General features: G+C 39.6%; 2 protein-coding genes across 3 annotated transcripts in view; one reads left to right on the top strand and one right to left on the bottom strand.

Moving 5' to 3' along the window:
• Positions 1-558: 558 nt before the first annotated feature.
• LOC129452756 (lipoprotein lipase) lies at positions 559-7,323 on the top strand. Its single transcript, XM_073861984.1, has 9 exons — positions 559-867; positions 1,496-1,671; positions 1,750-1,929; positions 2,130-2,241; positions 2,631-2,864; positions 3,874-4,116; positions 4,193-4,313; positions 4,983-5,198; positions 5,896-7,323. Exons 1-9 carry the CDS (start codon positions 768-770, stop codon positions 6,011-6,013), a joined length of 1,500 nt encoding a protein of 499 aa, XP_073718085.1. The 5' UTR covers positions 559-767; the 3' UTR covers positions 6,014-7,323.
• A 6,394-nt stretch (positions 7,324-13,717) lies between these two features.
• The window catches only part of LOC129452754 (disintegrin and metalloproteinase domain-containing protein 10), a 36,821-nt gene continuing 24,668 nt past the window's right edge, over positions 13,718-25,870 (bottom strand). For both annotated transcript variants that reach the window (XM_073861982.1, XM_073861983.1), the window contains 7 exons: positions 24,985-25,133; positions 20,630-20,801; positions 20,302-20,446; positions 17,590-17,776; positions 16,829-16,934; positions 16,437-16,651; positions 13,718-14,851 (listed from right to left, as the gene is read on the bottom strand). In XM_073861982.1, the coding sequence (XP_073718083.1) occupies positions 14,720-14,851; positions 16,437-16,651; positions 16,829-16,934; positions 17,590-17,776; positions 20,302-20,446; positions 20,630-20,801; positions 24,985-25,133 (1,106 nt within the window). In that variant the 3' untranslated portion in view covers positions 13,718-14,719. The remainder of the gene's footprint in view (positions 14,852-16,436; positions 16,652-16,828; positions 16,935-17,589; positions 17,777-20,301; positions 20,447-20,629; positions 20,802-24,984; positions 25,134-25,870) is intronic.

Raw genomic sequence — 25,870 nt, 5'->3', positions numbered from 1 at the left:
TCTAAAAATATATTTACACACTTAACAAGCTTTACGTAAAACCAAGACAACTGTGTGTTTATAGTCCTGCCAGTTTTTGAGACACAGGTCATTACACTAAACGGCACATTAGACTCGGCTCAAAAAAGTGCAGGAATGCAAGAACAAACGCAAGAGAAATTGTTTTTCCTAATTGTTTTATCATGATTTCCTCACCTTCATGTTTGTCCAGACTCCAGACTGAATGCTCTTAGACATAGATGCTGTTTTGACATTTTAAGTGATGGTAAATGCCTTGGTTACTCCTAAAAATGAAAAAGGGCAGATGAGATTTGGGAACTACAGTGAAGAGCAAGATGCTTCTTTGGTTGGATGGAAAAGAACAGCATTACATTCTTCTTAACATCTCAAATGTGTATGAAAGAACATAAATTGTTCGTTTTTGAAAATCCTAACTCATTAGAAAAGTGCAACCTACGTTTGTTTTGATTACTGGCAATAAATGACCACGTGAGACATCATAACCATCAATGAATGACAAGAGCCGCGTATCAGTCAAACAAATGCTCGTGACCATATTTCCCCGCCTGTGGGCTGAGACCAATAGCTCTCAGAAGTGCTATTTAAGAACTAAAGAGAAGTCTGAAGCTCAGATTTCATTAGTCTGGTAACACTCAAGCAACACCACCACGAGTTTTTCCTCAGTTTATTATTATTTATTGCAGCCGCGCGCGCGCCCGAGGAATTGGTGAAGATCACCAAAGTGTCCAAAACTCGCGCAAAAAGACATGAACGTTTCGTCAATCCAATGCGTTTTCTGGCTCGTGTCAAGCTTTACTTTACTGTCTGCCGCTTCACTTGAGGAAGGAAAATCTGAGGCAATATTTGGTGAGTGAATATAACTGATGCCTTAGAAATTAATGTGCATTATTTTACCTGTATGTGACGCAACAATCACATATTTACATGTTTTCCGTGTTTATTACCGGAAAACGTTAACATCCAGCTTGTGTCTTGGTCTTCAAAATACGTTGTTTTGGGACGTCTGATCCGTTTTGAAAATGTGATTCCGCGCGTAAAGTTGAATGACGTCATTTGAGTATGGCAGCGTATGCAATGCAATCTTGTATTGTCTGAGTTAAAGGTGCCTCGTAAACTACAGTGTAATACAGTAGTACACTTTACAGTACAATAAACATTTTACAGTAGCCTATAATAAAAAGTCTACGATTAAAATACTTTATTATTTACCATAGTAAACGGTAGCAGGATGTAGAATGTAGCATATACTGGTGTTTTTGAACCATACCATAGTAAACATTAATGTATGCGGTATAGTTAATACTACAGAATAGTATAGTGTACATAACAGAATATATTATAATACAATTAAGTATACTATAGTAAGTATAGGCCTACTATAGTATTTTCATGTGGGCTATATAAGTTTTGCGAACTGTTTTAAAAAGCAAATCAAAAAGTTTTAACCATTTTTTTTAATTTTTTCTTTGAAAAGATAATTTCCTGGAGGATTTACGAAATGTCAACAGAGCAAATGTGAAGTTCTCCCTGAGAAGCCCATACCAACCAGACGATGACGTTTGTTATATTGTTCGTGGCAAACCAGAAACTATCGGTAGCTGCAAATTTAACAGCACCTCTAAAACCTTTTTGGTCATTCACGGGTGGACGGTAAATGCTTACATTTACATACATCTTTTTTTTTTTCAAATGATCCCATATCCTAAAATTAAGGCCTTTCCCACTTAGGTAATTGGATTGTTTGAGAGCTGGGTTGAGAAACTGGTTGGCGCGCTGTACGAGAGGGAGAAAGACTCCAACGTCATCGTCGTGGACTGGTTGGATACAGCGCAGGACCATTATGTCGTGGCAGCCCAAAATACGAAGATGGTGGGAAAAGAGATCGGACTCTTCATTGACTGGTTAGAGGTTTGTGTTAAAAATCAGATTAAACTGGGAACGCATGGCATTAGGAAGGTCATGGGTTCGAATTCCAGATTATAAAATGTATAGCTTGAATGCACTGGGAGTACTGGCATAAAAATCCATAAATGTGCATACGGTGCATCACTGAATTGCATTGACATTTAAAATTGCTTATTTATTGTTCCTCATGTTTATTTTTACAGGAGATGACAAATATTCCCTTGAAGAAGTTGCATCTTATCGGCTACAGTCTCGGTGCCCACGTCGCAGGTTTTGCTGGAAGTCAAACCACAAACAAAATTGGAAGAATCACAGGCACGCTTCCCAATTTTATTTTGGAGATGAAACACTACAACAGCTCTTAAAGGGGCCATATCATGAAAACCTGACTTTTTCCATGTTTAAGTGCTTTAATTGGGTCCCCAGTGCTTCGTTCAACCTAGAAAATGTGAAAAAGATCACCCAGTAACTTAGTTTTGGTAAAGAATTCTCTGCAAGCATGAAATTTGGCTCCCCTTGTGATGTCACAACTACAAAGTGGCAATTTTAACATGTTATAATAAATTATCGATATGGTATTTTGGGCTAAAACTACACATGCGTACTCTGGGGACACCAAAGATTTATTTGACATCTTAAAAAAGTATTTTGAAATGTCCCCTTTAAATACATTGTATTACAAAGTACGATTTGGGTGTTTGCAGGTTTAGACCCAGCTGGGCCGGACTTTGAAGGGGTTCAGGCCCACAGTCGTCTCTCCCCGGATGATGCCCATTTTGTGGACGTCCTCCACACTTTCACCCGTGGTTCTCTGGGACACAGTATTGGTATCCAGCAGCCAGTTGGCCACGTGGATATTTACCCGAATGGAGGAAGTTTCCAGCCTGGATGTAACTTAAGAGGATCCCTTGAGAAGATTGCTAGTTTTGGAATACTCGGTAAGGACCCTAATCTGAAATATGACCACCAACAATGGCCCTGTCCCAAATGGCACACTCTGGACTTGTGGTCCTCCTCAGAGTCCACACTTTGATGAAATCATAGAGTGAAGACTTTGGGGACCTTTGATGCGAGTCCATGTGGGTGCACCGCAGTCGTATTTTGGGACAGACACGAGCGTCACGCCGGAAATAGGAAGGGAAGTTGCCCGTCAGTGTTAACTCCTCCCTTCCGTCGTCTGATTGGTCTGATTGCTCTATCGCAAGGACTTCTGGGTTGGTAAAGTGCGCGAAGCCTGCTGCAGTGCGGGCTTCACCGGAGACCGCATCAAGGGGGCGCTGATGAGCACACTTTAAAGCGTAAAAATGACAGATGGGACACCCTACGGACTCGTAGACTAAGCGAGCATGCGCAATTTAAGGCCACGAGACCGAAAGTCCACATGACGTGCACCATTTGGGACAGGGCCAATATAGGGTTCCTGTTTATATTTAATTAAAGGAACAATTCACTTTTTTGGAAATAGTGACCAGCACTTAGTTACATTTAAAGTTACCTAGCTGGGGACTATTTTCGGGCGCTGCGTAATATTATTGCTCCTGCTGCACCCATGGTATGGTAGCAAAGTTCCTCGATTAGTTCCTAGAACTAATCCAGTTCCATATCGGCCTAGAAAATCGCAACTTTAAATTTTTTACACAATGCAACCACAGAAGAGCCAAGTCTTAAATAGGAAAAATATCAAAACTCTTTGGTTATTTTTGAGCGCGGTGCTAATGGTCTAATCCAATTCAATGGATTATGCTAAGCTGTGCTGAAGGTGGTACCGCCGGACTCGGAGATCAGCTGAATGGATTCCAAAACAGAGATATTTAACTCTAGGGGAGCTAGAAAATTAGCCTATTTTTTTTAAAAAAGTGGAGTGTCCCTTTAAACTGTACATGAAGTCACTGAAAGATGACTGTGAGTCTCACAAACCTGTAACATTTCTTCATTTAAAACCTTTAGGCATAAACGAGGCCATTAAATGCGAGCACGAGCGGTCCGTCCACCTGTTTATCGACTCCTTGCTGAATGAGGAAGATCCCAGCAGAGCTTACAGTTGTGGAAGCGAGGAGATGTTCGACCGGGGCGTGTGCTTGCACTGTCGCAAAAACCGATGTAGCACGGTGGGCTACGACGTCAGCAAAGCCCGCAAGGCGCGAAGCATCAAAATGTTCACCAAGACGCGAGCATCCATGCCTTTCAGAGGTCAGTGTTAAGTTTTAGAGAAGGCCTTCAACATTGCTTCATACTGTAGTGAAACTCGCATATTTGTTTTTTTTAGTTTTTCACTATCAGCTGAAAATCAATTTTCATGCAAAGACGAATCAGTCTGAGATGGATCCTGCCCTGGTGGTTTCACTTTATGGAACCGACGGCGAAGCAGAAGATGTCCAATTGAATGTGTGAGTAATGTACTGCATATATAAACAGTATGTATATAGGTATAATGACACAAAAAGGGTCATAGGTTCCAGTGGCGGCCGGTGACTTCTTTTTTTCGAGGGCGCTCGATGCGAAGTTCGTCACAACATGTATGTAGCCGTCATGTTTGTGGTTTTTAATTTCAAAATATGTGTCCTGCGCGTCGAGTGAACCTATGTGCATCACGTGTCTTGTCAAAATAAGTGCCTGCTGCAGACCCGCCCAAAGGGTTTACGATAAAAGAGACGCTCGCGTTTGCCAGATACTCGCATAATTTCATGCGTAGTCAGAGTTTACTGTTAAGGGAGTGTCTAGCGTGTATTTTGTGAACGTGAGCGTCTCTTTTATCATAAACGGTTTTGACGCGTGTGCAGCATGCACTTATTTCGACAAATCACGTGATGCACATGGTTCACGTGACGCAACAAACACATATTTTGAAAACACGAGCAAAACACATGACACTCCGAACACATATTTTGAATTTGCGCCCTTCGGAAGAGCAGTCACCAGCCGCCACTGATTGGTTCGATTCCAAGTAAATGTATAGCTTTTTAATGCACTGTAAATCACTTTGGATAAAAGCATACATGTAAATATATCTGATAAAGACAATTATATAGATTTCATAGCCCATTCTGTCTTAACAGACAGGAGAAGATTACCACCAATAAGACGCAGTCCTTTCTTCTGGTAACCGAGAAGGACATCGGTGATCTCCTAATGCTGAAGTTCAAATGGGAAGATATCAATAGCCAGTCTTACTCATTACTCAATAAGCTGTCCACATGGTGGTATGGAGATTCGGGAAGTTCAGGAGTACAGGTCCACAAAATCCGTGTCAGAGCTGGAGAAACACAAAAGAAGTAAGTTCATTCCCTGTCAGTGTTGGGGAAAGTTACTTTTAAAAGTAATGCATTACAATATTAAGTTACTCCCTAAAAAGTAACTAATTGCGTTACTTAGTTACTTTTCATGGAAAGTAATGCTTAAGCTTAAAGTATACTAGGGACGTTCGCGTATGCGCACCATCCGCATGACATCATTTTCATCAGGAGGGTCCGCGGACAGTGCGCGTACAGTCCGCGAAGCAAGGTAAACCCCGGCCTTTACGTTACTTTTAAGTTACTTTTGCGTCACTTTTTCTTACTTGGCTGAGGCTTGATCTCTTTCAGGCCTTGCAGGTGTTTTTTATGATCGAAAAAATTTTAAGCTCTGGCCTGCCATCTCTGTTTCCGACTCAAACTGTTCCCGCTCAGGTGCACAGTGCACGTAATTCTACGTTAATATGTTCAGTTTAATTCAGTACATTATTTTATTTTTAAATTTAATTAACTATACTGAAAAGTAACTCGCATTACTTTTTTTAAAAAGTAACTCAAATATGAATGTGCACATTTATAAAGTAATACGTTACTTTACTCGTTACTTCAGAAAAGTAATATTATTACGTAATGCGCGTTACTTGTAATGCATTACCCCCACCGTAATGTTTTCAACATAAACTCATCCTATATATAATGTGTGAAAATATAACCTTGATATCAAATGTTTGTTTTCTAGGACTGTGTTTTGTTTAAAAGATCCCCGAAACGCAAGTACAGCTCGGGATGTAATATTTGTGAAATGCAAGGATGCATGGCGTTCTTCATCTAAAAGGCACAAATTGAAGAACCAGTGAAATGATTTACAACAAGTGATATATTGGGAATCTCAATTAATTTAGAAAAGCACTTAAATAATATTTATACAGCTGTTATTTATTAAAAATGCACTGACTGTATATGAAATGTATTGGTATGAATGTAATTCATAATTCAAGCACTACCATTGTTGTTGCAAACTGGCATTGGCTTAAAAGCCATTAAACATTGTATTTTAGTTGCACTGGGTACATAGTTGGTGTGGTACTGTTATATAATGTAATACTGATGTTTTTGGCTGCAAATTATGTTTTATGGCTATATTTCAAGTTCTCCTTAAACTGTTTATAAAAACACTTCCTTACATGAATAATCGGTTCTGCCTTTGATGTGATTTAATTTACAGTAGGGTACAGTACAGTAGGATAGCTACAAGCCCACAATCCTGAGGAGTTCAAATGGCTCCGGCACTTTTATTGGTTATTTTATGAGCCGAAATGTTGGAGACTGCTTTTAAATCAAAGTTCGTTGAGCCGGGTTGATTTACTTTTGACCAAATCCCCTCTAGACAGGAATTCTTCGCTGTGAGATTACAGTAATAAAGTCATCAATCATGTCCATGTGCATATTTTAGTACGCTGTGCAGCCAAAAAGAACAAGACGGATGGTTCCTTTCAAAGACTATAAAAGTCCAAATACATTTCTACATCAAATACATCAATCTTTAGTCAAAATATGTACCCCGGCTGTCAATAATCATTAGGTACAGATTTGGTACCAATATGTACCTTTAACATATACTAATATGTATCTTTTAGGTACTTATATGCATCTGAGGTACCTCAAAGGAACTAATATGAACTCTTTAGACGCAATGGTGACAGCTGGGTACATATTTTGCCAATTTTTTCTGATAGGGTACTACTATAACAATTCCTTTTAATACCGTTGTGTTGCGATTTTCAGTGCATTACAATTTATACATCTGATCAGTATGTGAGTTCTCTAGGTTTAAACTCATGACCTTTTGCGCTGCTTACATAATGTCCTATATGAGCTACAGGAACACAGTCACATATAAACATTTACTGTACTGAATGTGTTTATTATTGGTACTAAAGTCACAATGGTTCTTTTTTGTTGTATTTTTGGCACTTTAAGTAGATCTGTAAAATTACTGCATTAACATCCTTTGTCCCATTTATGGCCTTATACGTGTACATTTGGCTACACCTGTTAATACTTTTGTATGGAAAATAATAACATGATACAACAATGAAGACTGAATCTGTGCATAACTGTATATTTGTAAAGATACAATAAAATTTATCTTTAACTTTGAGCTAAATAGATGTCATCTTTTCTTCTTTTATTACGCATCAAACCTTTAAAGGAAAACACCACTGTCTTTCAATATTTTACTATGTTCCCACCTCAACCCAGATGAATCAGCACATGCATATCTTTTTTCAATGCGTGCACGTAATCTTTGTACAGCGCCTCGGGAATGTGTTAGCATTTAGCCTAGCCCCATTAATTTCTTAGTATCCAAACAGGGATGAATTTAGAAGCCACCAAACACTTCCATGTTTTCCCGATTTACATGAGGAGTTGCACGAGTAAGTATGGTGGCACAAAATAAACCTTTTGTTTGGAGCCATAGGAATAAATGGGGCTAGGCTAAATGCTAACACATTTACAAAATGCTGTACAAAGATTAAAAGTGCACGGATTGAAAAAAGATAGGTATGTATTAATTCGTCTAAGTTGAGGTAAGAACATAGTAAAATATTGAAAAACGGTGCTGTTTTCCCTTTAAAGGATAGTTCAACCAAAAATTAAAATTCTGTCTTTACTTACCCTCTCAAGTTTTAAAACTATAAAAATGTATTTGTTCTGTATAGGAATATATTTTAAAACATGTTAGCAACCAAACAGTGCTGGGGCACCATTGACTTCCATAGTATTTTGTTTTCTGATATAGAGGTCAATGGTGCCCCAGATTTGCTTGGTTACAAACGTTCAAAATATATTAGTGATCTGCAGAAGAAATAAATGTATACAAGTTTGAAAACACTTATGTTTGGCTGAACTTCAAGGGGTGGTTTCCCAGACAGGTCTTATCTTCTTTAACTCTGGGACCCTGTACCGGGTCCAGAATTATCTTATTTTGACTTAATATAAAATATTTCTTTAATTTTTAATGGTCTGTCATGGACCCAGTACCACATATTAGATACTGTTTGAAAGCTTAGACTCTCTACTTTCTGCAGATATGCATCACTTTGAGATATGTTTTACTGTAAGAAAGTTAGTTACACTTAATTTACACTATCACCCCCCCCCCATATTTTTTAATATCATTTAATATTCACATATTTCATATTTTTCAAGTATGACAAACATGGGCAAGTCTTATATCAAATGAAAGCTCTCACTCTCAGGAATAAGGCTGCAGTGTGGCCCTCCGAGAGGCGGGGTGGAAGAAGGGCCAAACTTGACGGACTTTATGGTAATGACCGGAACGGATAAAGACAATGATTTAAAGATTTTGAGAAGATGCAGGTGCGGATGGGAGAAAGTCACTACCTTCAGAGGTTTAAGGATTCACCAAGGGAAGAAGAAGTGTCAGGTGGGGGAAAAGCAGCAACATTGCTCTGCAACCGCAGGTCAGACAAGTGGAGCCCAAAGCCAGGTCGCTAACCACAGTGCTGAGGGTTCCAGCGTTGCTGAAGGAAGGCAGGTGGAGAACACAGGAGAGTCCTTGGCCAATACATATTCCTCTGAGGGTGGAACAGGAGAAAACACCCTTAGGACACCATTAGCAATTAACCCCAGCAACCAGGAGCCAGACCAGAGGACAGAGAAAGAACCCGGGCGGAGGCAGCTAATCAAATGGCCAAAGGCAAATGAAGTAGCAGTGTGGCAGCAGCTCGATGATGACCTCAGCATTATTCTGGAGCAGTCACTGCGTGGCCAGGTGGAAACAAAGCTGAATCGCATTGGAGACATCCTGTACGAGGAATGCAGAAGCAGGTTTGGAGTAGTGGCTGGAAAGCAAAAGGGCTCAAAGCAAAAGGGGAGGAGAGAGAGAGAGAGATCGAGCAACTTGTGAAAAGGCGTCGCCATCTCCGAAAGCAGTGGAGAAAGGCAAGCAAAGAGGAGAAGGAGGGCCTGAAGCCACTGTGGGAGGAGGTGAAGGAAAACTTAGCCAGCCTTCGGAGGGCAGAGCGCATCCGCAAACGAAGAAGGCGGAAGGAGAAGGAGAGGAGCAACTTCTTCAAAAACCCCTTCAAGCATGCGAGACAGCTACTGGAGGACAAAAGAAATGGGAAGCTGGAAATAACACAATTACAACTGGAGAGTTTCATAAGGAAGCAGTACAGTGACCCAGAAAAGTCATCGCCGCTGGGATCACCAGGTTATGTTCCTCGTCCAGCCCCTCCATCCTTCCTGTTCAACGAAGATCCCCCCAAGCTCAGTGAGGTAGCAGAAGTTGTAAGGAAAGCAAGAGCAGCCTCAGCTCCAGGGCCCAATGGGGTATCGTACAAGCTGTACAAGTACTGCCCAGGGGTCCAGAAATATCTGTGGAATCTCCTGAGAGTGGCCTGGAAGAACAAAGTCATCCCTTCAGAGTGGCAACGAGCTGTTACAGTGTTCATCCCAAAGGAAACAAACTCGACCACCATTAGCCAGTTTAGGAGCATTGCACTCTTGAATGTTGAAGGCAAGGTTTTCTTCTCCGTCATGGCTAAGAGGTTGACCACCTACCTCATAAGCAATGGGTACATCGACACAAGCTGCCAGAAGGCAGGTGTACCAGGCTTCCCAGGATGCGTGGAACACTCCGCAGTCATATGGGATCAGATCCAAAGAGCAAAAAGAGACAAAGGTGACCTTCATGTGGTATGGCTGGATCTGGCCAATGCATACGGGTCCGTCCCCCACCAACTCATCGAGTATGCCTTGGATTTTTTCTACATCCCTGTCTGGATTCGTGACCTTGTGGCTAAGTACTTTGAGGACATGAAGATGTGCTGCACCCATCAGGACTTCACGACAGGCTGGCAAAAGCTGGAAGTGGGCATTGCCATGGGATGTTCAATCTCTCCCATCCTGTTTGTAGCAGCCTTTGAGATCATCCTGATTGGAGCAAGGGTGATGGTTGGAGGCATGAAGCTACCATCAGGCCAAAAGCTACCACCAGTGAGAGGCTATATGGATGACATTACCACCATACTACAGACAGCAGCATGTACAAGAAGACTGCTGAAGAGGATTGACGAGCTTGTGGGGTGGGCGAGGATGAAGATCAAACCCTCCAAATCACGCAGCCTGTCCCTGAGGAAAGGGGTTAGAAGTGACCAGACTGTCTTTGTCGCAGGTGGGGAAGAAATCCCCTTGCTGGCAAACCAGCCCGTTCGTAGCCTGGGCCGCACTTATACAGCAGACCTCTCTGATAGGCAGATGGGGGAGACAGTGAGGAAGCAGCTCGCAGATGGCCTCGCCAGGATCAATCAGAGCCAGCTCCCCGGCAAGTATAAAGTGTGGAGCTACCAGTTCATACTGTACCCAAGGGTGATGTGGCCTCTGAAGATGAGCGAAGTTCCCTCCTCGGTGGCAGACAAGATGGATGGGCTGGTGAATTCATTCATCAGGAAGTGGTTGGGTCTGCCGAGATGCCTATCAGATGTAGGCCTCTTTGGCAGGAACACACTACAGCTGCCACTGCGATCCATTGGCCTAGGATATAAGCAGGAGAAGGCTAGGATGGTACTGGAGCTGAGGGAATCCACTGACCAACTAGTGAGAGCAGCTGGCCCTACCATACAAACAGGGAGGAAGTGGAAAGCCCAGAAAGAAGTGGACATGGCAATTAGCAGGCTGAAACATTGTGAAGTAGTTGGCAGAGTCCAGGAGGGACGAGCAGGCCTTGGAAGGAGCAAGACCCCCCTCTTCTGGTCAAAGGCATCCAAGGAAGAGCGGAGAGCCATGGTGGTGGCAGAAGTGACAAGGACCGAGCAGGAGCGCCTTAACATCAAGGCGGTGTCTCAGAGTCGGCAGGCACGTTGGATGTCATGGGAAGGCGTCATGGATAGGCATTTGTCATGGTCTGATCTGTGGAAGATCCCCCAAGCCAGGCTCAGTTTCCTGATTAGATCCACCTATGACACCCTACCTTGTCCCAGAAACCTCCACCAATGGTTCGGCACCGAGGAACTTTGTCCCCTTTGCAGCACCAGCAATGCAAGCCTCCAACACATCCTGTCGGGCTGCAAGACGGCATTGTCTCAAGGCCGCTACAGGTGGCGACACGATCTTGTGTTGAACAAATTAGCAGAGGTGGCAGAGTCATGCAGACAGGAGGCCAATAGGAGACCTTCCGTGCCAACAAGTAGATCCATCCAGTTCGCAAGGGCCGGAGAAAGAATCAACCAACCTTACCAGAGAGCAACATTTGGAGTTCTCTTATCTGGCAGGGAGTGGAACATGAGGGTTGATCTGGGGAGGCAGCTTCAATTCCCCAGAGAGATCACAGAAACTTTGCTCCGGCCAGACCTCATCCTGTGGTCAGAGCCAACTAAAACTATCTTGTTGGTGGAGCTCACCGTCCCATGGGAGGAGGGAATGGAGGCTGCTAATGAGCGGAAACGTGCCAAGTATGCAGACCTGGTAGAAGACTGCAGAGAGGCTGGGTGGAAAGCCACCACGTATCCTGTTGAAGTGGGATGCAGGGGCTTTGTAGGGTCCTCAACGGTTCGCCTGCTCCGCGAGATGGAATGTACAGGAGCAGGGTGTCGAAAAGCCATAAAAGAACTGGCAGAGGAGGCAGAAAGGGGCAGCTTTTGGCTGTGGTTAAGGAGGAAGCATAGGAGTTGGGGGCCAAGTGACACCTAGGGCATCAGCAGGGGGTGGCAGGGAGTGATCCCTGCCATCGCTCCGCCACCAGGAGATGTACTGGGGTTAAAGGAGCGAAACATCCATGACTGGTGGTCCCCAGCTGATGACCCGTTTCATGCCCTAAAGAGGTGGAGCACAACTGCACAAAGGCACCGGTGGAGGTGCGTCAGGCAGCAATGCCCAGCAGGTCGACCATCAGCCTGTATTTTGATAAGTTGTCATATTATTATCACATATCCAACAATCGTCGAATGAATAATAAGGTAAAAAAATCGTCTTTTGTAAACATATGGGAAACTTGAGTGTGGACTCCCTCAGATAGCACAGATAGCCATAAATGATACACCATCTTTTCTATTAGGTCCTACTCTAAAAAATGAGTCCATTCACAGCATTTTCTTTGGTTGTGTGCATGAATAATCTCTTGCTATTTATTATATGTGCAAAACAAAACATTTATATTTATATGAAAAATGTATTTTCGCACACTTCAGTAAAATGAGAATAACTTTTGAATGCGACAAGCTAAAGAATTCATTCTTTTTTTGGGTGTTTACTGTCTGCTGCTGCTAACAACCAGAACTGTCTGCAGTCTGCTAGAGCACCCAGAACCAGAGTTATACACTATCAAAAACAGTATTTACAACATAAAAAAGGAAAATTTTGTGTTTTATCATATGAAAAACCACATAAATAACAATATTTGTCACAAACAGCAGCTTTTTATGTAACTTCAAAGGGTTTTCTGCAAAATGATATAAAGATATTGCATTTATTCCACTGTATGTGGTTATGGTAGCACTTCAAATGTTTTTTGGCAGAAATTGTTCTCCATAAGCGTATTATTCCTCCCATCAGTTGGAGTAAAATAACTTTTGCATTTATTATGATAGAGAAAAAAATCCTTTTTCCTCTGTAAGCTGGCAATTGCTGGAATCAAACAAAACTATCTGCAGGTTTCGTTACCACTCAGGGCCAGAGTTATACACTTTTAAATACAGACTTTAGAAAAAAAACATAAAAAAGCGCCTATTTATTTTTGTGTTTATTAGAGGACTGACAACACATAAAGCCATGTTGAGCACGTTTAACAGTGTTTTATGTAATGTCAATGGGAATCCTGTAAAATGATACCAAACTTTTGTATGTGCACCTCTGCTTGTGGGTATGAGAAGCTTTTGAAATTGGGTAGACCAAATCCAGGCGAAAATCCCCAAAATAGCCTCAGAGTCTAGTCCTAGACTAAAATGCATGTTTGAGCTGCTTTAATTTTAAAACAGCTTTCCTTGACATAACTATATTTAACATAGTGCCATTGTTTTGATTCAGAATGCACACCAGTATAGTTTTTTGTAAGATAACTACCTAAATGTCCTAAAATAAGTAAGGCCTAGTCCTGGATTAATCTAAACCTGTCTGGGAAACTGCCTCTAAGCCTTTAAACCTTTGCATGAAATGTATCCTTGAACAAAAACTCATTTTTTTATTAGACATTTATTTTGTAATAATATTTTTTCTTGTGATAATACATCAACATCATACTATTGCATCAGTCTTAATTCCTCTTTACCTATAGTTACTTTTTAACCTTTTTTTACCGCTTCTGAGATCAATTTGAAATGTCACTTAGTTCTCGGTGCTTATCGTGGTAACCTGAACAAGGACAACATGAAGAGATTGTGAAAGCAAATCTAACAGTTCAAACAAACTGGTGTCAGTATTGGATATCACTTAGACAAAAGGTCTAAATTTTGACCTTACTGATATCTGTGGCTACTTCCCGGCCTCAAAAAGTTTTCGGATTTACAAATGAAGAGTTTCGTTGCAATACGAGATAAATCTTTTTTTTTTACATTTTTGTCAAAACATGTTTATTATTATGTTATCATGTTATTATTTTGTTTTATGGTGCTACTCAGCTGTATTTTTTAAGTTATGAAGGTTTAAATCAAAACAAACCAACTGCAGTTGAATTGATATTAATTTGAATGCACAACCAAAAAACGAGATTTCTGAACAATTAAAAAAACGGAGTTATCTCGTTTTGCAACGAAACTCTTCAAATGTTCCCTTTTTTATTTACATTTATGTTTTTGGCAGACACTTTAATCCAAAGTGACTTACAGTGCATTCAAGACATACATATCATTTATCCTTTCTCAAATGAGTAAATTGCACTACTGGTGATCAAATATACTACAAATTGTCTCCAAAAACCTGTAGTGTGTGTAAACTTAAAATACAGTCATCTGTTGTTTTGGCAAATCCTATTTATTACCTAAGCACTGATTTCTTAATATTTAAATGTCACATTTAAAAAAAAACTGTAGGCGACATTGCCCACGATGTAATCAAGAGAAATGACTCATTGCTGAACACTCAAACCACAAATGAGTAATCGAGTTAAAATAACTTTGACTATAAAAATGAATAAAAGTGAAAGTAAAATTAAAGGGATAGTGAAAAATGAAAATTATGTTGTTTCAAACCTGTATAAACTTCTTTGTTCTGTTTGAGAAATGTTAATAATCAAATTGGGGCACCATTCACTTCCATTGTTTTATTTTATCTTACTACAGAAGCCAATGGTGCCCCAGATCTGCTTGGTTACAAACACTTTTTAAAATATCTCATTTGTGTTCAGGAGAACAAAGAAATGTATAGAGGTATTGAACTTAAATGATAACATAATTTTCATTTTTGGGTGAACTATCCCTTTAAATCATGTTTGGACAGGTGCAACACAACTCTTGTCTGTTTAGATCCCTCCCAGCTGAGCATCTGGACAACCTTCGATGTTTAATCAGAAAGTTTTTACATTGATAAACTGTCTCGAAATGATGTCAGCGAAGCTCCAAGCGGCCAGATGTTTCCTGGCTTTCATCAATCTCCAAAGGCTGTCCAAAAATCCAGATAGTCGCAGCCATTATCGCTGAAATGGAGAGAATAGCTAGAAGTATTGCCCACCAATAAGACTGTAAAGGAGAATAGAGAAGTTATGAGTGGTTAGAGATATGATTTAAATCCTTAACTCATTCCCCGCCAGCCATTTTTTGAAAAGTTGCCCGCCAGCATTTTTTTTTTTTTTGATTTTCACTAAAGTTTCACAAAATGCCTTCCAGGAAATTTTTTTTCTAAAAAAAATATAAACACACAAATATATGAAGAGTTTCGTTGCAAAACGAGATAACTCTGTTTTTAACATTTTTGTCAAAACATGTTTATTATTATGTTATCATGTTATTATTTTGTTTTATGGTGCTACTTAGCTGTATTTTTTTAAGTTATGAAGGTTTAAATCAAAACAAACCAACTGCAGTTGAATTGATATTAATTTGAATGCACAACCAAAAAACAAGATTTTTATAAAAAAAAAACGGAGTTATCTTGTTTTGCAACGAAACGAAAGAACAGACCCTCTGCTTTCAAACAAACAAACAAAACGTGAAAACCGTTTCATCTTATCTATATTTTTTCTCTGCTTATAAACTCTTAAATATACGGAGCCCCTAAGGCGACATGGAGCAAAAATTAAATAAAGTTTAGTTTCGCGTGCACACGTGAAACTATCGCGTGCTCACGTGAAACTTTCGCGTTTTTAAAAAAGTTTCATTTCGCGTGCTCACGTGAAAATATCGCATGCGCACGTGAAACTATCGCGTTAGTTTCACGATCGATAGTTTCACGTGCGCACACAATAGTTTCATGTGCGCACACAATAGTTTCACGTGAGCACGCGAAACTAAACTTTTAAAAAAATTGCATATGAAGGTTTTGCGTGAGCACATGAAAGTTTCACTTGAGTGCATGAAACTAAACTTTTTTTTTTTACTCCAATGTCACCTTAGGGGCTTGGTATAAATATGGGCATTTTTCTTAAAAAAGTAAATAAAATTAGCAAAAAGCTGAGATAACAGCATTTTTGTGAAGGAATTCTGTTAGAGATCAGATTCAGAACGATTATCAAAACATACACAGAGTTTAAAATTAGTAAATAATTTTTTAAAAGTTTTTTTATAAATTGAGTAAATTGAGCGCTATCTAGTGGATAATCGTGGTATTAATGATTAACAAAACCTTCTTAGCATTTTTTTTTATGTTAAGTTTTCTCTAAATTGACGAGATAACCATGAATATCCAGCCCGATTTCATGATAATTCGTCCATATTTTACGATCCGTATAAATTCGTACGAAGTGTATTGTATAAAAACATATAATTATCATTAAAAAACTACCTATAACCCCAACGTCATGGAGGCAAAAGCAAATTGCAGAAAACTGGACGAACTTAAATACGTACAAATTGCCACGATATAGCGTGGAAATATCAGATTTTCATTACATTTACACACTTTTTTGCATAGTGACTTTAATCTATAATTTTTTTATCAGTATATGTGTGTTTCCTTGGGATCAAACCTATGACCTTTGCGCTGCTAATGCAATGCTCTACCAACTGAGCTATAGGAAAACTTTAAAAATAAAACAAAACAACGGAACAGAAAAGCGCGTAAATATCTTTTTTTGTATTGAGATCTTTTTGAATAAAAAAAACAAACCTTTATCCAGTCACCCAAGTCCTCGAACTCATTCAATTTCAGGAAGTAATTTTTAAGCCTTGCAATTGGACCGTCGGCATCCAGGATTCGGCACAGTCTGAACCTGTCGCAGTATCCCTGGTTTCCAGAGCAAGGGGAGCCGGGAATCAACGCCACACGCTTGCCATTAAAGTGCTGGTAAAGCACGGACGATGTGGTGCTCGCACAAGTTTGAGGTTTATCTAAAGAGAAAGCAAACTATATAGTTTAAGTACAATATTCGTAACATTTTGCTTCGAAGAAAACACACATGTGCTTCATTTAGGACTTTATAGAGTAGTTATGTCACAGTAAATGTCCTTTAAAACAAGCAGTGTAGCAGTAAACACGTTTTCCTCCGAGGGAACATTGAGGTTTATCTCTCTCCTGGCAGCACATGTAGCACTTTTCGGTCCGATTCTCGCCGGGGCAGTCACATTGCACCATTTTGTACAACGCACATAGAGAAAGGCTGCAGTCCTGTGCCAACAAGGCCGTCACATTGTGAAATAGGACACCATAAAAATAACACATTTATTAGCATAAAAGATTTAATACTGTGCACATAAAACTAGAAATATCCTGCACATAACTCTTTCTCTTCATGCATGCGGATATTTACGACAGCATGATGTTTTATATTGAGAAAAAAGGACTGTCTATGGAAGCACACATTGGCATCACATGTTAATGGGTTTAACGCAATTCATCTAAAAATAAACAATCCTGTCATCGTTTACTGACTCATATGTTCTTCGAAAACTTATTTGACTGTCAAGGAACACAAAAGGAGTAAAACTTTACAAAAGGTTTTACAATAAGCCAACAGTCCCCATTCACTTCCATTGTATAGAAAGCAAGAGCCCCATCGACCAATCAAAAATTCTCCTGTTTTAAAGATGAAAGTAAGTCATACAGTTTGCATTACATTGCTTTGCGTGCACATTGTTTACATCCAAACTGATTTACAGTGCATTACAATGCATACTTTTTATCAGGGGATCGAACCCAATATATTTTGCACTGCCTATTCGATGCTTTACCAAGTGTACAATTTGGAATCATATGGTAGTCAGAAAACGATGACATAATGGTCATTTAAGTGCACCATCCCTTTAAGAAAACCCAGACGCACCCCGGCGAAACAGACGCGTGTTTCGTTGTTGCACAATGTTGTCATGTCTGGCTTGGCGGGAGGTTCGGGGCACACAGCGGAGGAACCGTTGCAAATGCTCTGCTTCCGACATTCGGTGGGTTGGCCGCATATCTGTGTGGTGTCCTTGAAGACACACTGAGCACTGCAGCACAGACCCTGACTGGGACTGAAACACAGTTAGCAAAGATGATTTTTTAATACACATTGCTCAAAAAGAAAGAAATAGACTACACCTTTTGGAAATTAAATATCCCTGCCATGGGGCATCACATTTGTCAATTAATGATCCAATACTGGGTTGTTTTTAACCCATGGTTGGGTAAAATATGGGCAAAATATAGATAAAGGTTTGAAACAACCCAGCATGTATTATTTTAAATGCAATTTCTTGTCCATATTTGGGTCAGTGACAAAAACAAGGCAAGATGAGAAAATCAAATTTTTACTTGTTTTAAAAGCAAGCATCAGGTTTATTTCAATGCACAATGTATTTATGTTAATTTTTTTGCAATAAAAAATTACACTTGCACCATTTTTATGAAAGTTACGACTGAATGGACCAGAAAATTTCAAATGGTGTAACTGGCAATTGTGCCAAAGAATGAAAAAATATAAAATATTTTATCAACCTTGATGGCATATAAGCGTAATCGTCAAAAAAAAATTATCATTTTATTAGTTATTTCTAAATGTACATTTTAATGCGTTTTTGTAATATTTGTCCTGATATATGCTGAAAACTATGGAGCCCCTAAGGGGACATGGAGAAAAAAATTAAATAAAAAAAAATTAAATAAAGTTTAGTTAGATAGTTTCACATGCACACGCGAAAGTTTCACGCGTGCGCACTTCAAACTTTCGTGCACACACGTGAAACTTTCGCGTGTGCATGTGAAACTATCTAACTAAACTTTATTTAATTTTTTTTTTGTAAAATTTTTTCTCCATGTCCCCTTAGGGGCTCCATAGTTTTCAGCATATATCAGGACAAATATTACAAAAACGCATTAAAATTTTTGCGCACGCGAAACTAAACGCAATAGTTTCACGAGCGCACGCGATAGTTTCACGTGCGCACGCGATAGTTTGCACGCACGTGAAACTTTCGCGTGTGCATGTGAAACTATCGCACGCACACACTAAATCGCACGTAAAACTATTGCGTTTAGTTTCGTGTGCGCACGTGAAACTTTCGTGTGCACACATGAAACTTTTGCTTTAGTGTGTGCGTGCGATAGTTTCACGTGCGCACGCGATTGATTCAAGTGCGCACATGAAACTAAACTTTAGATTTTTTTTACTCCAATGTCACCTTAGGGGCTCAGTAGAGTTTTGTAAATAATCTTTGCGAAATGATGTAAAAATGTATGTAAAAAAATTATATTACACTAAAATAGATGATTATATTTTATTCCACCTTTTTTATGAATATATATATATTTTTTAATTTAAGAAAAATACTAGTTACACTAATTGACACAGACCGGTTACACCACATTGACATTTTTTGCAACATCCCCCAAATATTCTTTCAAAATGAAATAAAACCAGAAATTTTAGACTTGGTCCTCAAAAAAGAGAATGTATGCAAGTAATCTGCAAATTTATTTTGAAATTTTAACCCTATTACATTTAATTTATCCATACGGACATAAAATAATTAACATCACGTCATTGACTCATTTAACCCAACCACGAATTGAAACCCAATCACAAGCATTATTTTAGAGTGCATGCACCGTACATCTTTTGCTAAGATTTCACAGTGAACTACTGCTAAACAGTCAATGGGTCTCATTCACTAAGCATGCGTACGCATAAATTTGTTCGTAAAATGGGCGTACGGACGTTTTAACTTTAGCTAAATTTTATTTTAAATGTATACAAAAACGTAAGAACAACTTAGACCTACGCACATTTTACAAACAAATCCGTGCATACGCATGCTTACACTGCAAAAAAATCTGCCAATGGAATAAGACATTTTTTTGCTAAATTTTCTTGTACACTGCATAAAAAAAATTTCAAGAAAAAAATTCTTAGCATTTTTGTCTTGTTTCAGCAAAAATATCCAAAAATTCCCAAATCAAGATGCTCTCTCCCGATGAGCAAAACAACCCAAGAAAATAAGTCTAGTTCTTAGACAAAACATACTAACTTCAAGTGAATTTGTGCTTAAAACAAGCAAAAAAAAATTTTTTCAAATAAATTAATTTTTATCTTGAACTTACACTGAAATGATTTTCAAGGAAAAAAATTCTTAGTATTTTTGTCTTATTTTCAGTAAAAATATCTAAAAATTCTTAAATTAAGATGCTTTTTCAAGAAAACAAGTCTAGTGTTTAGACCAAAAATATCATATTTAAGCAAAAAAAAATTGTGAGCAAAAAAATCTTGAACATTTTTCTTAAACACTAAATTCAAGAAAAATTCAGATGTTGTGCTTGTTTTATGCACAAAACCACTTAAATTTCATATCTTTGGTCTAAAAACCAGACTTATTTTCATATGTCATTTACTCATCAAGAAAATACATCTTGATTTAAGAATTTTTAGATATTTTTACTGAAAACAAAACAAAAATACTAAGTAAGAAAGTCATTTTTTGCAGTGTAGTGAATGAGACACATTGTTTTTACGTGGATTTTGGGGTTAAGGACAGTTTTAATTATTTAATAGATCAATGTGAACCTGCACTGTTTGCCAGGCCTCATTTTGCACTCGACCCCTGCAGGCTCTTTCGAGCTGTAGCAGCACGGATCCTCGACGTCATTCCCAACATCGCATTCCTCTCCGTCCTCAACAATGCGGTTTCCACAGATGGGCTGATCGCTAACTACAAGACAAAACAGGCACATCTGTAGTCAGCTGGCCTAACCTCAACTCTGATCAGCCGCTAAGATAAGCGGCACCTTTGTATGAAAAGACAGTAAAGGGCTTTGTATCCCATAAGGTATCACAAATGAATTCACATGCACCTTAAAAGTTCATGCCCATGTAAATGTATTTAGCTTCTTACCTACAAAGCATTTGTCCTTCTTGTCTCTCAAAATTGTACTGATGTCCCTCAGGCTACAGGAGGAGAACTTGTCTGTGTTCTCCTCAACCTTGGAGGCGGCTTGCGGGTACATCAGAAACCATCCTTTGCCTTTGGTTCCCTTCAGGTCTCCACAGTTATTGCCTTCATCGTGCTAACGCAGACAAAAGTTGAAGTTACGAAATACAGCGAAAAGTAAACAAATTTAATTGAGAGCGATTCAGAATTATATTTTGGCTTACAAAGTAGTGCCAGGTTTGTTTGGCACTTTGGCGTATCACTCCGCCACAGTACACTATTACTGTTGCTAAATAAATATACTTAATCAATACTTGAGCCATTTAGGGACAAAATCCAGCAAAATATTTTGATAAGTACATTATAAAGAGATTTATTATAGGGATAACTCTAGATGATTGGATTATGGATAACTGAATGCATGCATGAACATTTAATGCATAAATGATCTGTCACCACTTGCTCTTTACTTAAACAGTAGCTTTAAATACACCAAACATGAGGTAAACAATATAGCGTTGGATTGTTTTTCATTCATAAATGCTGTGGACTACATGGAGGGCCAGAAGTGAAATGAGATAACTATGCCAAAGGCCAGCAGCTCCTTTCCCAGGCCTCCCTGTAACCCGAGGTGAAGAAAATCCTCTTATCTGCCCTGTATCCAAAACTCAGGCTGTGTCCGAAACCACCTGCTTCCATACTATAAAGTAGGCGAAAAGTACCCGGATGACCTACTACTTCCGGCAAGATCCCAAAGGCTGCGTCCGAACCCGCCTATTTCCATACTATATAGTAGGCAAAAAGAGGTAGGCGAGGTGAGTAGTATGTCCAAATTCATAGTATTCGAAAAACAGTACGCAAACAGTACCCGGATGACCTACTACTTCCGGCATGATTCCGAAGGCTGCGTCAGAAAACGCCTACTTCCATACTATATAGTAGGCAAAAAAAGAAGCAGCCGAGGCGAGTAGTATGTCCCAATTGATAGTATTCAAAAAACAGTATGCAAAAAGTATCCGGATGACCTACTACTTCCGGCATGATTCCGAAGGCTGCGTCAGACAACAGCTACTTCGATACTTTATAGTAGGCAAAAAGAAGTAGGGGAGGCGAGTAGTATGTCTCAATTGATAGTATTCAAAAAACAGTACGCAAAAAGTACCCGGATGACCTACTACTTCCGGCATGATTCCGAAGGCTGTGTCAGACAACGCCTACTTCCATACTATATAGTAGGCAAAAAAAGAAGTAGCCGAGGCGAGTAGTATGCCCCAATTGATAGTATTCAAAAAACAGTATGCAAAAAGTACCCGGATGACCTACTACTTCCGGCAAGATTCCGAAGGCTGCGTCAGAAAACGCCTACTTCCATACTATATAGTAGGCAAAAAAAAGCAGCCGAGGCGAGTAGTATGTCCCAATTGATAGTATTCAAAAAACAGTATGCAAAAAGTATCCGGATGACCTACTACTTCCGGCATGATTCCGAAGGCTGCGTCAGACAACAGCTACTTCGATACTTTATAGTAGGCAAAAAGAAGTAGGGGAGGCGAGTAGTATGTCTCAATTGATAGTATTTAAAAAACAGTACGCAAAAAGTACCCGGATGACCTACTACTTCCGGCATGATTCCGAAGGCTGTGTCAGACAACGCCTACTTCCATACTATATAGTAGGCAAAAAGCAGTAGGCAAGGCAAGTAGATTGTCCGAATTCATAATATTATAAAAACAGTAGGCGAGACGTACCCGGATGACCTACTACTTCCGGCAAGATCACAAAGGCTGCGTCAGAAAACGCCTACTTTCATACTATATAGTAGGCAAAAAAAAAGCAGCCGAGGCGAGTAGTATGTCCCAATTGATAGTATTCAAAAAACAGTATGCAAAAAGTATCCGGATGACCTACTACTTCCGGCATCATTCCGAAGGGTGCGTCAGAAACCGCCTACTTCATACTTTATAGTAGGCAAAAAGCAGTAGGGGAGGCGAGTAGTATGTCTCAAATTCATAGTATTTAAAAACAGTAGGCGAAAAGTTCCAGGATGGCCTACTACTTCAGGCAAGATCACGAAGGGTGTGTCAGAAACCACCTGCTTCCATACTATATAGTAGGCAAAAAAGAAGTAGCCGAGGCGAGTAGTATGTCCCAATTGATAGTATTCAAAAAACAGAATGCAAAAAGTACCCGGATGACCTACTACTTCCGGCATGATTCCGAAGGCTGCGTCAGGAAACGCCTACTTCCATACTATATAGTAGGCAAAAAGAAGTAGGGGAGGCGAGTAGTATCTCCCAATTCATAGTATTCAAAAAACAGTAGGCGAAAAGTACCCGGATGACCTACTACTTCCGACAAAATCCCAAAGGCTGCGCCTGAATTTGCCTACTTCCATACTATATAGTAGGCAAAAAAAGAAGTAGCCGAGGCGAGTAGTATGCCCCAGTTGATAGTATTCAAAAAACAGTACGCAATATGTACCCGGATGATCTACTACTTCTGGCAAGATTCCGAAAACTGCGTCAGAAAACGCAGACTTCCATACTATATAGTAGGCAAAAAAAGAAGCAGCCGAGGCGAGTAGTATGTCCCAATTCATAGTATTTAAAAAACAGTAGGCGAAAAGTACCCGAATGACCTACTACTTCCGGCAAAATCCCGAAGGCTGCGTCAGAAACCACCTGCTTCCATTCTATTTAGTAAGCGAAAAGAAGTAGGCGAGGCGAGTAGTATGTCCCAATTCATAGTATTCAAAAAACAGTAGGCGAAAAGTACCCGAATGACCTACTACTTCCAGCAAGATCATAAAGTCTGCGGCAGAAACCGCCTCTTTCCATACTATATAGTAGGCAAAAAGAAGTAGGCAAGGTGACTAGTATGTCCCAATTCATAGTATTCAAAAAACAGTAGGCGAAAAGTACCCGGATGACCTACTACTTCCGGCAAGATCCCAAAGGCTGCGCCCGAATTCGCCTACTTCCAGACTATATAGTAGGCAAAAAGAAATAGGCAAGGTGAGTAGTATGTCCGAATTCATGGTATTTGAAAAACAGTAGGCGAAAAGTACCCGGATGACCTACTACTTCGGGCAAGATCCAGAAGGCTGCGTCAGAAAACGCCTACTTCCATACCATATAGTAGGCAAAAAGAAGGAGGCGAGGCGAGTATTATGTTCCAATTCATAGTATTCAAAAAAACAGTAGGCGAAAAGTACCCGGATGACCTACTACTTCGGGCAAGATCCAGAAGGCTGCGTCAGAAAACGCCTACTTCCATACTATAAAGTAGGCAAAAACCAGTAGGCGAGGGGAATAGTATGTCCGAATTCATAGTATTCGAAAAACAGTAGGCGAAAAGTATCTGGATGACCTACTATTTCCGGCAAGACCCCGTAGGGTGCGTCAGAAACCGCTTACTTTCATACTATATAGCAAGTGAAAACCAGTAGTCGAGGTGAGCAGTATAGTTTAAATTCATAGAATTCCAAAAACAGTAGGCGAAAAGTTCCAGGATGGCCTACTACTTCCGGCAAGATCACGAAGGGTGTGTCAAAAACCGTCTGCTTCCATACTATATGGGCGGGTTATGATTGGTTGAATGGTGAGCTCGCATCTGATTGGCTAAAGAGTACCAGTGACCCATGTTGGAGAAGCGCGTTGCCATAAACGTCTCAAAAAACACACACGTGAATCCAAAGCAATTCACAAACGAAAAAGACGATTCGTACATTCACAGTCATGATAAACTCAAAATGTAAAACTTTTCGTACACAGTTGTACATTTTTTTATTGTTTTTTTCGTTTGTGAAACGTATTTTATGAATATGTATTTTTATTTTGTGTATGTGAATCATTTTCTTTGTGAATATATATATTTTTTCGTGTATGTGAATTAGTTTTCATGTGTGTGAATTTTGCTACACGTGTGTGCATCATGTTTTTTGCATGAATTATTATTGAGATCATTCTGCTTCCATAGTAGACGGCTAGAGCAAAGCTGACCTAATTTGCGGAAGAAGACTCGTTTAACATAACAGCTATAGGTGGAAGTAATACAGGTGGTTTACGAAAGAATCAAGACATTCTGATATGTAGCAAATTGATGACAAAATGTATTGACAATAACTGATGTGACATGCCACTTGTTACTTTTTAGCATGCATTGTAAAACCATGTGACTTCATCAGGACATATTTGATGTGCGCAACATCTGAACATGTGTCATTGGCAGATTTGCTGTTTACAACAGACATACACAAAGTTTAGTTTAAGGATGGTCTGTAATATCAACTGAATTTGGACGAAAGGCATCAAACTCACCGGGGCTCCAAGACTGTGGCCAAGCTCATGGGCCAATGTTAGCTGCACGTGTTTTGGGGAGAGATAGTAGCCGTACGTTTGCAGGGTGATCAGGCCTGTGTTATGGCTCAAATTACTGACCATCTTAGAGCAGATTCCTCCTTTATCATCTAAACGGTGACAGAGAACAAAAATGGAAAATAAGAAAGATTTAAAATGAAAAAATCGTGGAACAGAAGGAAATGTAGCTACAGTAGAAATTACTAGGAAAACATAAACAATAACAATTAAGCTTTTTTGGTCCTATCATACACCGAGCCCAATGCAAGTGTTTTTTGCTAGTTTTAGCCCGGCGCATTTATCATTTTCACGTCCAGTGTTGTTTAAATAGCAAATGAATTTGTGCATATCTGTGAGCCCGTGGGCGTGCTGGCTTGAAAATGAGGTTTGTTCAGGTGCATTGTTGGCGCGTTGCTATTTTGAGGCAACTAAAAAAGACTACGCCATTGACTGTTTGCATTTATTTTAAGTGAAATTTTTACGTCGCTAAACTAGCAAAAGTGGATTCGGACATACCTCAAGTGCACTTGCGCCAGACTCGATCATTAAAATAAGGCCCTTTAAGTTTGAATCTGTAACTTGTGCCTCAATATCACCACCTCTGTTTATAACATAAAATTGCAGGTTACTTTACATATTTATCTTGTTACGTTGGTTGAAGTCAAATGACATCAAACTGACATTCTTGCAAAATCGTACCTGAGAGGTTATTGAATGTTGTGAATCAAAATAATTTTTTATGTTCTTGCTCAATGACTGATTTTTGTTCATTTGTACCCAAAAAGAAGAAGTTACAGACTGCAGCTAAACCGTGGGTTCACACCAGCCGCGTTTGAGGCATCAAATT

This window comes from Misgurnus anguillicaudatus, chromosome 23 (assembly GCF_027580225.2).
Source record: "Misgurnus anguillicaudatus chromosome 23, ASM2758022v2, whole genome shotgun sequence".
NCBI classification, from domain to species: domain Eukaryota; kingdom Metazoa; phylum Chordata; class Actinopteri; order Cypriniformes; family Cobitidae; genus Misgurnus; species Misgurnus anguillicaudatus.
The sequence above is the reverse complement of the archived record's forward strand: the minus strand, read 5'-3'. Positions and strand labels throughout refer to the sequence as shown.